At 37.1% G+C, this 14,465-nt stretch overlaps 1 protein-coding gene across 3 annotated transcripts in view; it reads left to right on the forward strand.

Annotated features, from left to right (window-relative positions):
* The window catches only part of LOC121316989 (cAMP-specific 3',5'-cyclic phosphodiesterase 7B-like), a 71,834-nt gene that overhangs the window by 54,808 nt on the left and 2,561 nt on the right, over positions 1-14,465 (forward strand). For all 3 annotated transcript variants that reach the window (XM_041252461.1, XM_041252462.1, XM_041252463.1), the window contains 9 exons: positions 1,871-2,022; positions 2,787-2,850; positions 2,963-3,058; positions 7,130-7,230; positions 8,167-8,298; positions 9,406-9,497; positions 10,905-11,049; positions 12,265-12,361; positions 14,372-14,452. In XM_041252461.1, the coding sequence (XP_041108395.1) occupies positions 1,871-2,022; positions 2,787-2,850; positions 2,963-3,058; positions 7,130-7,230; positions 8,167-8,298; positions 9,406-9,497; positions 10,905-11,049; positions 12,265-12,361; positions 14,372-14,452 (960 nt within the window). The remainder of the gene's footprint in view (positions 1-1,870; positions 2,023-2,786; positions 2,851-2,962; positions 3,059-7,129; positions 7,231-8,166; positions 8,299-9,405; positions 9,498-10,904; positions 11,050-12,264; positions 12,362-14,371; positions 14,453-14,465) is intronic.

Raw genomic sequence — 14,465 nt, forward strand, 5'->3', positions numbered from 1 at the left:
ATGCTTTTTGAATACTTACTCTGAAATCAGCCCCTTCCAAAACACTGCCTTCAGTTATTAGCTTAATTACATCTACTCATGTAGGTTACAGTGCTTTGGTAAATGTTGATTATTATTATTATTATTATTATTATTTATTTATTTATTTATTTATTTATTTATTTTTGGTCACCAGTTTAGCAGTAGAGTTTGGATTTAAGTCAAATAAATTAATTGGCTTTTCCATTATTTGCTCATGCTCTCAGATCAGCTCCTGGTAATCACACAACTATCATCGTATTTCCACTAAGCAAAGACTTTAGGCATTTTCCCCCGTATGTGACAACAGGACAACAGCTGGGGAGTTACACAAAGATTTTTACTTCAATATTTGATCATTAGCACTATTTTCTACTTAGCACCAGAACATTTTTTTTTTAATTTCTAGTTTTGTAAATTAAATCAGTGTCAGGCGCTCATGACACATGACACTTTGGACTGTAAATTTCCCCCATAATACACTTGGGCTGTGTCACTCGGCACCACACCAGTGACTTCATTGTAATTGTACACCATACCCTGTTGACTAGAAGGACTACAGAGTTACAATGTGGGCAAGTTATCTTTAAAGCTATATCTAGAAAAGGGTTGCCTTCATCAGTGTATTAAGTTTCAGTCTGTGTTAATAACTGAGTAATAACACGTTGAAGGTAGATGTTGCAATTGACCTGTCAGCGGTGTCGCTCTGTTTGTGTTGCCAAGGCAGAGGCTGGCATCTGTTATTCCCGTAGTGTTTCACTGGCATAAAAATAGTCTTAGTGTTCACTTGCTGTGAAGCCCACATTGAAAGTTTAGTTCGACATAAATACCTTCATAGCGTTAATTTAGGCTGATTGTTTCAGAGGTCCACGTCATCTTGTCCTGCAGTATTCACTCTGGTCTAGTTTAACTTACTGTGCACTTTCAGAAAAGGCATTTGGACAGAGGTAATCATTTTTCCATTGCTATCCTCCCCCTCTAGTTTACCTTGGTCTAACGTTCTATTAACTTTTCCCATTACTGTCACCCTGAGTACTATGATACAATGTCAATTAATCTTTAAAAGCCTCAGCCAAAAAAACAGTGCCAAACTCCATTCCACATTTTCACTAGCTATAAAATGTTAGATTTTTCAAAGATGAAAAGAGCAAAATGATTGATAGTAAAGAAATACTTTTAGGCTACAGTTCTCTGTTTTTCAGGTTACATCCTTAGAAACAGCTGTCATCCAACGTAAAAAAAAAATTTAAAAAACAGTTAACTGCCAACAGAAAGCCCCAAACCACTTTCCTTTATGATACAGTGGTCAAAAGTTTTGCTACTAATCGTTTAGTCCTTTCTAAGTAGGTTTACCTCATCTGCCCCAGTGAACCTGCTGGTTCATTAGGTGGCATTTAATTAGTCCTACACCTCTTTCCTAAATACATTTAATTCAGTTTTCTCTGCACCTATAAATGTCTAAAAGCATTACCAAATAGATACACAGATATTTACAAATGCTTTTTGACTGCTCATGGCCCTTGTGGTATTCATGATCTTCAGTTTATGGTTATTTCAGTATCCTCAATGCAAGTGCTGCCATCATCCCTGATAAGACTGTGCCACACTTGTTGGTCATTTGCCAGTTTCAGACGAAGCATCAAACTAATATTTTCCTGTCCTTGATAATCAAGGCACTTATACAATGAGCTCAGTTGTTTTTATTTATAATATTTATTTTACTTTGTTGGGGTTTTTTGGGGTTTTTTTGTTTTTGTTTTTTGTTTTTTTTACCAAAAATAGTATTCACACTCATTTTCTGGTATTTCTTTTTGGATCACATTATTTTTTTCTGTTTTCACTCTTCTCACAGCAACAGCAAATTCAGGAGAAATCGGCACCAAGAAAAAAGTGAAGAGACTGTTAAGTTTCCAGAGGTATTTTCATGCATCCAGACTGTTGCGTGGAATTGTGCCACAGACCTCTCTACACCTTTTAGACGAAGACTACCTTGGACAAGCAGGGGTAAGGGCCCTTTCTGTCTAATATGTTTTACCAGAAGAAAATCTATTTTCAGTAAATGTAATACAGTACAATGTGCTTTTATATATAACACTCTTCATGTGGAGCATCCCAAGGTGCTGTAAAATAAAAAATAAGCTAATGCAAACAAATAGTTTTTAAAATTTACATTTAAAAGACTCAGCTGTTTTTGATATGGTTGAGTACAACAACTAAAGGCCCATAACAACAACAACATACCATACTTGAGGAATGGGTTGAAATTATATATCAGCCAGAATGACCATGGTGTTTGTAAGAGTTTCAAATGAAATCCTACTGCAGGTACTGTGTTCAATATATAATACATGCTGAACTTTGGCCTCCCTACACACACCTCCTTGTGGGAAAGTGGGCTGTAACAACCATTGCTAAACCCAACAGGCCTGATAATTCAATAATCTACCCCAAGCTCTTCTCACTCATCGTTAACAGTACAATCATGTGCCAGAACTGGCATTAGAAAATGCACATATTAGCTTTAAGGAAACTTCATATCTAAGATTCTCAAGTCTTGACCGAAATATTGTTTTTTTGTTTGTTTTTTAAATGCCTTTTGACTTCTAACATCATGCATGAAAAGTCATCGTGATTCTTGGCATACCTACTTTCAAACAAGGGTCTTAATTCTACAAGTTAATAAACATTTCCTGTCACTAGAATTGCAGAGCTGTTGTGGCATAAGAAATGTGCAATATCTAAATATTATTACATTTGCTTCAATACAGCACATGTTGTCGAAGGTTGGAACATGGAATTTTGACATTTTCTTGTTTGACCGACTCACCAATGGTAAGAAAACAACGCAATTTACATTTTCATGCAACCTACATTAATGAAATGTAGGTCTCAAATAATATAATGATGATGTGATCCCTGATGTCTTTTTGCTTGTTCTTTATAGGAAACAGCCTGGTTACTCTTTTGTGCCACCTTTTTAACACTCATGGTCTTATTCATCATTTCCAGCTGGATATGGTGAAATTGCACCGGTTTCTAGGTAAGTGCTGTATTTATAAGGTCTCTTTGAACCATGAGTCAATTAACAATTTCAGAGTCAAATGTAGCTGACTGGTTAAGTCAATAAATATTAGAGTACATTGAAGCCTACAAACGCAGTTGTCAGAAAACATACTGTTTTTACAGTAATATGCCACAAACACAATGTAGCAGTAAAATAGTGTTAAAAACTAAATAGAATATTGACTGAAAGCACTATTCGGTAATACAGTGTTAAGAGTAATTGTGTTTCTGAAAAATAGAGTGTTACACATCTCCAAGTGTTGCTACAACTGTTTAAATAACATACCTGTATTTTTTCGTTTCAATGTTAACACCCTGACAATTTTTTACACTTGTGAAGTATGTTTCAAAGCTTTTTTCAAAATGGCCACTCTAGTTCACTGGTAGTGTGTCAGGGTTATTGCCCACGTTCAGGGCCGGATTAGCCCAGCACTGGGCCCTAGGGAAGCATACACTTGCGGGCCCTCTACCCCTGAACAAATAGCCTCACACACATATACACACAAACCATACATACACATACACACACCTCTATATACATTATAGCCTTTATAACTAGCCCTCCACCTACAACAGGTATAATTCTCAGTTGAAAGTAATTATGAACAACTTTGTGAACCTGACAGAAAATTAAACTATAGGGGTTGTGCTAAATACAAAAAACTAAAGCCTATGTGAAATCTTGTAGCACAGCTCCACAATGACTTTTCCTGATTTACTGAATAAAAAGGCAACAGTTCAGACAAACAAGGAACACCATATGAAGCTGAAGGGTGCTCAAACTTTTGTTCATTAACGGTAGCTCCACAAAAATAAATAGTACAAAATGCCTGTACATTGTTGTGTAGTCAAATACATTACAGTTTGCTGCACACAAAATCGTAAATGTTTTTTTTGCTGTTGTTGATCGGGTTAGTTTTGACTTGCTTCATTAAAGAAAATGCCCTTTTCTCAAAGTGCAGTGAAATTACCAATGTTTTGGCATACAAATAGGTTTAGGTGTTAAATATGGTAGATTTCTGTACCCTATAGAATTATGTACTCTTGGTGATTCCACGCCGACACAGCTGCAACAGTATTTACATGTACTACAATGAAAATGTATTTTAAAAGAAAAACAAGTTTAACAATATTTGTTGCAAGCTGCAGCAGAACTCAGTGGAGAACACAATGGGGTTTGGACGCAGAAATATCACGCAATCTTTTAAAAACTGCATCTGCACACGCATGGAATAATGTGGGATACATAGTCTATGGGGTAATGTTACACAAAACTGTGTAACACCTGTCAGAACAATTCGATTTTGAGATCCATGCCTCGGTTCGAATGTGAGTGAGTGACGTTTTTCCAGTCAAATCTGTATATGTAGTTTGCCTATGTGTTAATCCGGCCCTGCCCACGCTGTCAAACAGGTAACACAGCAATAATGATCCATGATGTGAAAAAAGAACAGAAAAGCCAGAGCTTTTGTTGTTATGTTTTTTCTCTGCTGTGGTGCTGTTTAGAACACGCACGCTTAACTGGCTCCATTGATGGTTTCAAGCATGCCTGGTCTGTGAACTAACCTAGCGTAAACGCTGCAGTTTTTGCTTTAAAAAAAAAAATATATATATATATATATATATATATATATATATATATATATATATATATATATATATATATATATGTATATATAATATATTACACACAGTAAAAGTCTATGTATGTAAAGTGCTTTGTGATCCCCAAAAGGCGCTATATATTATATATATATATATATATATATATATATATATATATATATATATATATATATATATATATATATATATATATACACAGTGCCTACAGAAAGTCTACACCCTCTTGAACTTTTTTCATATTTTCTGTGTCAGTACCTCGAGTTTCATGCATTTAAATGAGGAAAAAAGTTATATATTAAAAATGCAAAACTGAAAGATCATAATTGGATAAGTCTCCACCCCCCTGAGTTAATACTTGGTGGAAGCACCTTTGGCAGCAATTACAGCTGTTGGGATAGGTCTCTACCAACTTTGCACACCTAGATTTGGCAATATTTGACCATTCTTCTCTACAAAACTGTTCAAGCTCCTTGGGAAGCGTTGACAGAGAGCAATCTTCAAGTCATGCCACAAATTTTCAATTGGATTTAGAGTGGGGCTCTGACTGAGCCACTCAAGGACATTTACTTTTTGTTCATTAGCCACTCCAGTGTAGCTTTGGCTGTGTGCTTTGGGTCATTGTCATGCTGAAAGGTGAACTTCCGTCCCAGTTTCAGCTTTCTTACAGAGGGCAGCAGGTTTTCCTCAAGGACTTCTCTGTACTTTGCTCCATTCATTTTCCCTTGTATCCTGACAAGTGCCCCAGTCCCTGCCAATGAGAAACATCCCCATAACATGATGCTGCCACCACCATGCTTCACAGTAGAGATGGTGTTCTTTGGGTGATGTGCCATGTTGGGTTCGAGCTAATCATAATGCTTTGCATTTAGGCCAAAAAGTTCAATTTTAGTTTCGTCGGACCACAAAACTTTTTGCCACATGGCTACAGAATCTCCTGAGTGTTTTTTTGATTACTTCAAACAGGATTCAAGGTGAGCTTTCTTGAGTAATGTCTTCCTTCTTAAGAATATAAGAACATAAGAAAGTACACAAATGAGAGGAGGCCATTCGGCCCATCTTGCTCGTTTGGTTGTTAGTAGTTATTGATTCCAGAATCTCATCAAGCAGCTTCTTGAAGGATCCCAGGGTGTCAGCTTCAAAAATATGGGGAGTTGGTTCCAGACTCTCACGATTCTTTGTGTAAAAAAGTGCCTCCTATTTTCTGTTCTAAATGCCCCTTTGTCTAATTGCCATTTGTGACCCCTTGTCCTTGTTTCTTTTTTCAGGTCGAAAAAGTCCCTTGGGTCGACATTGGCCATACCTTTTAATTTTAAATGCTTGAATTAGATCGCCGCATAGTTTTCTTTGTTCAAGACTGAATAGATTCAATTCTTTTAGCCTGTCTGCATATGACATGCCTTTCAAACCCAGAATAATTCTGGTCGCTCTGCTTTGCACTCTTTCTAGAGCAGCAATATTCTTTTTTTAACAAGGTGACCAGAACTGAACACAATATTCTAGATGAGGTCTTACTAATGCATTATACAGTTTTAACATGTGATTTGAAAATATTATTGGTTTGTCGTAAACCATTTTGTTTAGCTGTAGTTTGTCATAGAATGAATTTACAAAGACCTGAATGATTATTAATACAAATGAATTGAAACCTAGAAAGCTCTTGCTTTGTTTTTTTGTAGGCACATGAAATATATATTCTCTGTCCCTAGTGTACAATCAATAACACAGAGCAGTGCAATTCTTTGACTATGCAGAGCCCAACATAAGCAAACATGCTTTCACCTCGACTGAGGTGTCTCATCTCGCCTTCCGTTTATGGATAGTTACCTGCACTTTGTATCTTATTTTTAGAATCAGTCCCTCATGAAGTACTTAAAGTAACAGATGGATGGTGTCTGTGGTGTGATATTGAGTTCATACCGTACTGTCCTTGTCTGCTTTCAGTACAACACAAAATACATACACTATGCAGAGCAATTAAAAAGCTTAGACTTCAAGCTGAAATAATACAAATAGGCCCCTCTACAATGCTAAAAACAATCCACGTGTTAGTTATATCAGCTGCAGGGAAAGTGATATCTATGTTCTTTAGACCTTCAAATTAAAAATGAACTGATACAAGCAGAGCTTACATTCTTACCCATGGACAGTTTAACCAGTTAATAAGTGTGATTCTTTCCAATGGTGTTTGCAGAATTATATCTTTTGGGATGGATAGGAGGGGGGATAGTTGCAAGTGGCAACAGATTGTAAATTAAAGGTCCTCGTCAGGTTTTAACTGTTTAGTAAAATTTCTATGGGCTTATGTGGCATATGTTTTGGGAATCTAAACCTTCCAGGTGGAGCTGACTTACAGTCTGTCGAGCTTTAAGTTTAAGCTATGAATCCAGGGTTTAATTGACTGTTTTCCTTTTTTTTTTAACAGTTATGGTGCAGGAGGACTACCACAACCAGAATCCTTACCACAATGCTGTCCATGCTGCTGATGTAACTCAAGCCATGCACTGCTACCTAAAGGAGCCCAAGGTAAGGACCCAGCCTTCCAGCTCCCCTGCAAGTGGAGCTGCGTTTGCACATCGTAGTAGAGATTGCAGGAATCTCTCCATGCGCCAGTGTGTCTGGTCCATTGTTTAAATAGCTGACCTTCACACTCAGAACTGACAGTGGCAATGATGCCTACCATTAGTAGATATATGTCTGGGAGCTGCAGACTATGGGAAACAGCTCACCATGTTGTTGACTACGTCATCAGATAAAGGCAAACAGGTGGGCTATGCCCTTCATCTCAAGGTGAGCTTTTTCTCATTACCTTCTTATTCCAAGCCACTGGTCTACAATGTATAATCCACGAGAAAAAGATCAGTAAAAGCATTTAGAACCAATTGGTTATAGCCTTCTACCTTGAGAGCCAAATTGGAGAATACAACAAGCTTTAGAATGTTATTGGGGGGGGGGGTTATTCCAACTCAGAATAATCCATTGCTGTGCAGGATGTTATATATTAACTAGCTAAAAAACTGTGCAAGAAAATAAGTGCTGTAAGTCAAGAATAAGCATCTGTAGTAATCACAGCTTTTTCTCTCCTTCAAAAATCTTTTAGTAAAAAAATCCTTAGTCGGAATGCTGTCATTTGAGACCTGTTTGCTAATGCTTTTAACTGCATTGTGTCACGATTTACCTGGTCACTTAAAAAGAAAAAAGCAGCTTACACAGTGAATGGAATTCAATTACTCAACTTAAATACAGGGAGGGTGCCTTGAGAAGTCAATGTGTAAACCTAACAGCTGGTGCCCAAAACAGTGGCCAGGGACCCTGTGATTTCAAATTTCTACAGATTAGTTGGGTGGGAGTCCTCAGTCAAGATGCTTGTATTTTTGTGGGTCAGTGAACCAAGAGAGTTTGAGAACCCCTGCCCTAAACTAGCTAAATACGTGAATGTTTTTCATTGTTCATCTCTTTTAGCTTGCCAGGTATCTCACCCCTCTCGATATTTTCCTGGGACTGTTAGCAGCTGCAGCTCATGATGTTGATCACCCAGGAGTCAACCAACCCTTTCTGGTCAAAACCAAACACCACCTTGCAAGCTTGTACCAGGTAAGAGCTGATGAAGTGAAAAGCTGACAGTGAGTGAATGCCTGACTGGAGATGTTAGCAAAGATGACAGACACAATGCATTAGAAATTGTAAGGCATGCCCTACAATCAGATGAATATAAGTTAATTAGATTTGGAAGTTTTGAGTCTTGTTGTAGGACAAGTAAAGAAAACTTAAAATAGATGGTATTAAATAAAGTGATGATGGAAACAGTAAGATAGTTCTAATAATATGCCCCGTATTCAATATTTGTACTGCATAAGACTTCAAACAATTAATAATAATCTTTATTTTTATATAGCACCTTTCATAGTGGACCACCATCACAAAGTGCTTTACAAGATACGAGACTAGGGTGTGTGAACTATGCATCAGGTACTAACTGGTAAATAATCATCACCAGAGTTCTCCTTAGTAGTTAAGAATTAAATATTGATGTTTATCTGATGTAATTATATTTATTTTTTCTACATACCTTACAATAGCCTTACATTTAGCAAGCTGAGTCAGACTAGTGCATTTATATTTATATCTATTTCTCTGAAATATATATAGCTCTGGGGTACAGTGCTGAATAAATTCAGAGACATAACTATTGAACTATTCTTACAGCTAAAGAAATCCAGTTCAAACATGTTGTCTTTTTTCTTATTTCTTCCCTGTTTAATATCATGTTATGTTTTGTATAGTTCTCTATTGTTGTTTCTGCGTAGATCATTATCCGACATGCTTAAGAAGTATTCTTGCGAAAATTGCTTGCACATTTTTCAGTGCACAAAGTTTGCTTGTGGGCTTCAGTGCACTGTCTTAATTGCTCCCCCACCTAATTTTCTTACAACATGCCTTAGGGTATATTTTTGCTGGGATAGTTAGTAAGCATAGTAAGTTCGGAAAAGCCATAGTAAAATCCAGGCTTCTAAAGTGAAAGGCATTATTCCCTACCAATTTATACACATTTTTAACCTTTATCTGAAGCAGAGTACAAATATAAAAAAAGCTTCTAAAACATAAGCCAAAAAGCCAGAATATTTGCTCTCTGTCGCTAGTACATATACATTGATGATCACCTTCATGCTTGAATAATTAGCTGATGTGTTTGCCTTTCAGAATGTGTCCGTATTGGAAAACCATCACTGGAGGTCGACAGTGGGCATGCTTCGCGAGTCAGGGCTCCTGTCCCACCTGCCTGTGGAAATGACGTGAGTGCTGTTCATGAGAAACTCTTTGACACCCTCTCTAGCAGAAAATCAATGATCATACTTCAATATTTCATAAAGAGCCGGCAGTCAAAAAAGGGTGCTTCAGTTTTTAAAGTTACTGACAAGACTCTGGGAGTAGAGCCAGCTCCACACTTCTGTACTGACTGGCCACTGTTCAGGGCCCGGAAAGCTAAACATAATACAAACTGAACACATGGCAGCATTGATTTCTCTAGTCCGCAGCTCTCATTATAGTGTTGTTAAATGTCTTATTGAGTTTGCATCTGTTGCTGGTAATACATTGGATTTGTTTTGCCTATATTAAATTATTTTGCATTCAGCGTTAATCAGTTCTGACATTGCCGGTGCCAGGGTTTTCATTCATGTTGAGAGTCTCTCCTTAGTTTATTTTTTTTGTGATGAATTTTAGTGCGCATAAAAAAGGTGCTGACAGCCCCAGAGACTGAAGTCCTCTCTATTTATCCACAGAGCAGGGATAACACAAACAGTGTCAATGTGAGCTTTCCAGCATTTAACTAGGAGTATGCTTCACCACCCTCTTAGGGGATGAGACACCAATTTGGTCTCCATCCTTGACCTCTCTCTTTGATGATGTGGACTTCTGCACACTGAGAGTTTTGTTAAGATGAACAAACTCATTTGACGTGACCTAAGCCGAATTCAAACCCAGGTCTCCAGAGGTGAAGGGAGAGTTTATCCATCTGTGTGATTTTGAAACATTTTCCCCACTGAGTTGGGAATTACAGATTGTTTTTACAGGTTTTCCTTTCCTTGCCATTCTGTTCAGTATGATACGTGGAGGTAAAATCAAGTTTATTTGCAACTGACCCTCAATAAATCTTAGATTAATTCCACACAGTGAGACGCAGCCACTTTTCTGAAAAATGTCTCTGTAATAGGCCAGGCCAATGGTTAAAAGTTTGCTCAAAGATGTCACTCCATCAACTGCATACAGTATATGGTTTTAGTGTCCAACTATAAATTGTGGAGGTAGGAAAACCAGGAGTTTGTTGAAATGCCACTAGTGTGGCACATCACAGCCCAACTAGAATAATCTGAACACCATAATATTCGGGATTTTGCATCATTCTGTTTTATTCTATAAAATCATTTGCAGCCTCTTGCCCCTGTTAGACATTAAAGGGTTTTATTAATAATAATACATTGACAGATCTAAATATCACTGTTAATTAATTGTTATTTCACAATGAGTTATTTCATTGTCAATTCTTCTGGGAAAAATAGGAATCAGACACCAAAGTGGCTGGCATGTGTTTGTAATAGTAAGCTGTGAAAAGTGACACTGTTAAAATATGCTGAATATGAAAATCATTAAAGGCAGTGTTTAGCAGGATGCATATTAATTCAAATCTCATTTCACCACAGGCAGGACATTGAACAACAGTTGGGTTCCCTAATTCTGGCAACAGACATTAGCCGGCAGAATGAATTTCTCGGCAGTTTTAAAATTCATCTGGATAATGATGATCTGAGTTTGGAAGATGCAGAGCACAGGCATTTCATACTGCAGGTTTGTGATGTTCTTTTTTTTTTTTTATGACATATTAATGTATTGCATAAAATAACAAACATATGAAAAACAATATATCTATACACACTGCTTTGCAAAAGTCTTAGACGTGTTGCATTTTTCTACTCTAATGCATTACGAGCATCAACAATTTACTTAAAGCCACCAGTAGTGTTTTCTACTATTATAACAACCTTGACTTGCAAGGAAAAACATTGAGTATCCAAAGCATAATCAACAAGTACAGAGAAACATAATCTGTAATTGACAAACCCAGGACTGGAAGACCAAAAAAGCTGTCGAACAAGGATGAGCAATGGTAGAAGATAATATCCTTAGGGAATAAAAAGAAGACACGCGTGGAATTGACAACAGAATTGGCAGAAGCACAGGTGTTGTTGTCCATCCATCAACAGTCCAAAGCATCGTTGAGCATTGTTCCATAGTCCAATTTCTGTGTTCCTGTTCAAATTTTAGCCTTTTAGTCTTGCTCCCCTTTCTTAACAGTGGTATTCTCACTGCAACACATCCTTTAAGTCTTGATTTCAAGAGTGACCTTAGTACTGTTGATTTGATGGACAACGACATCTGTGTCTTCTGCCAGTTCTGTTGCCAATTCAGTGCTTGTCTTCTTGTGTGTGCACACGTGTTGTCTATATATATATATAAATATATATAATATATATATATATATATATATATATATATAACAAAATGTTTGAAAATCAGTTTTTTATGTGTGGTCATACAATATTGGTTGTTCTGCCAAACTAGATGCTATTAATTAGGAGATGGACAGGGCATTAAATGTTAAAAGGGTTTTACGTGGCGCTCTTCAAACATGAGAATTCTATAGTCCCAGATACAGCAGAGAACTTAACAGTGATTACTTCAGTTGGCCTTGTAGATAAAGCTAATTTTGTTTCACGTTAACATCTGTAGTGACAAAGGCTCCCTTATATAGTGTATCTAGAGTGAGGGTTAAATGAGGAGGGACACACTAATTGCAAGCTATGTACACACACAGCTGTAACTATACTCAGGTTCCAAGATATAGTGTATGAAAAAACCCTTAGGCCAAGCACAGCTTTTTTCAGTACTATTCAATCCTTGTCATACTGGGCCCAATTATTTGACAATAATATAGCTTGCCTATAATCTTATTGGTTGTTCTGTTTACCTAAAACTGGCTACAAACCTCATTGTGATTTCCAGATTGCTCTGAAGTGCGCTGATATCTGCAACCCTTGCCGGGTGTGGGAGATGAGCAAGCAGTGGAGTGAGAGAGTCTGCGAGGAGTTCTACAGACAAGGTCAGTAGTCTAGCTATGAACAAGGTCCCCACTTTCTTTCAGAATGAACCCCCCTCTAGTAAAGTGTTCCTTACCAGGGCAGAACTGCTCAGTCTAACCAGAGAGGTAACGTTCCTGCTCAGGCTGGGTGTGCTTAGTCTACCACTTCCCTTCTCTGGTCTCCAAATGCCAATTAAACCGGGTGTCACTGCTCTGGCTTTCCGGTTCTTGTAGAGGGTAATGAGGTGCAAGGACAGGAAAAAGCCTGACAAACAGGAAGACCACATTTTTTTCAAATGGTGCAGGCTGGTCACATACCACACTATTATGGGTGTTTCTGGTCTGACCTGGAACATAGGGCCAGTGCTTTCCAAGCAAGAGGTAAGCAGAGGTTAGTAATACTGTTAGCTTAGTATAAGCGTTAAAAACACATTTCCTACTATTTAAATATAGTAAGGAATGCTAAACGTTTCGATTTATTGACAATATCTCCAGTAATCTGCAATAAAAAAGCATATTCAGTTTCGGGAACATATTTTGCCTCACGCCTTCTGACTAATGTAGACAGAATGGCTTGGTGGTGATTGCAGACCAGGAAGATACAGACACAAGTACTGCAGGGTTGAGATGCAAATGTGCTCATATTTCTTCAATAATAATAATAAAAAAAAAAAAAAAAAAAAACATTAAAACAAAACACTTTACATAAAACAAATAATGAAGAGACAAACAAGTTGCAATTGTTTATGTTTTCAGTTCTTACTTTTTAAGTTCCTTCTCTGAACAACCCCAACCCAGACTGAGAGATTCCTGCCTCTTTTATGCAGTAGTGTCAGAGCTTGATTGCTTGTCAGTCATTAAATCAGGCTCAGGCACGTTCTACACGTTAATTGATTTGGCAGGGGAAACCATTAATCCTTCCTTGCCAACCTAAAACAACAGTGCAAATAAAAATCAGAATACAAATAAACACAGGAGCGGGGTGTACTTGGTCACATTAACTATAATTTATTATTTCTTAAAATAATTGTGCTACAATAATTTTATTGTGCTAGCTAACTTGTAGAAAAGCACATTCTGTAGTGCTTATGTTATTTTACATTACAGAAACTGTACATCATGTACTGTTACATAAGGATTTATTTTTTATTGTAGCAAATTCTTCAATAGTCTTTGTTCTTGAAGTGTTGGACTGCCTAGCTTTTAGACCACCCTGTGTGTGTGTCCTAAAGCTTATCTATTTACCATAATTGTCTTGGTTTACACCTTTTTAAGTTCTTAAAATGTAGGTATTTTAAAGAGACGTTGGCTCTGCAATCAGAACACTTTTTATTCTGGATATACCTTGCAGCTGTAGCTTGTGTCTGCAAACAATGTATATTAGTCAGAACAAATATAGAGAATACTATATGATGGATATAAACTGGTATTTAACTAATACTAGAACTTCTAGTGCCACTGCTTTTCCCAGAATTTTCCATGCTGTATGTGCAGATTTGCCAGAGCCACAAGGTCCTCAAATCAACATCTGAGAACAGCAGGCACAATTCCTTCTTAGTACCTCCTTTTCTTAGCAAAAGATTATCACCTGCTGTTAAGGCTCCTCAAAGTATGTTTGCTTCAAGGGAGACTAGACAGATATCGGTATAACAAGGACAATGCCATTAATAATCTCTACAAGTATGTGCTTTTTCCTTTGTTTTATCTTTGTATTTGTTATTGCTGCTTGATTGCCATACTTTCAGCGTGATGCTAGATCTGAAGTGCTTTGAGCTTTGTTAAATATTGAAAGTAAGCTGCAGCATTCATATTGAGATGCATGAATTACCATTGTGTTGCTTGCAAGTAGGGAAAACAGTTAGTAAAAATACATTAATACCTGTTTCTTGCAGTTACATTTCAAATTATTACACTTGTCATACAATTAAATGTTCTTATTTACGTATATATAATACAATAATATAGCATTTTTTTCTAGTCTTTTAAGTTTTTTTTTTGTAGCCCAACACATCCATTTACTTTCTCTTTCAGGTGACCTAGAGAGAAAGTTTGAACTTGAAATCAGCCCTTTGTGTAATCAGCACATGGATACCGTTCCTGCCATACAAATAGGTAAGCGGATTTA

Source organism: Polyodon spathula, chromosome 6 (genome assembly GCF_017654505.1).
Source record: "Polyodon spathula isolate WHYD16114869_AA chromosome 6, ASM1765450v1, whole genome shotgun sequence".
In the NCBI taxonomy this organism is placed as follows: Eukaryota; Metazoa; Chordata; class Actinopteri; order Acipenseriformes; family Polyodontidae; genus Polyodon; species Polyodon spathula.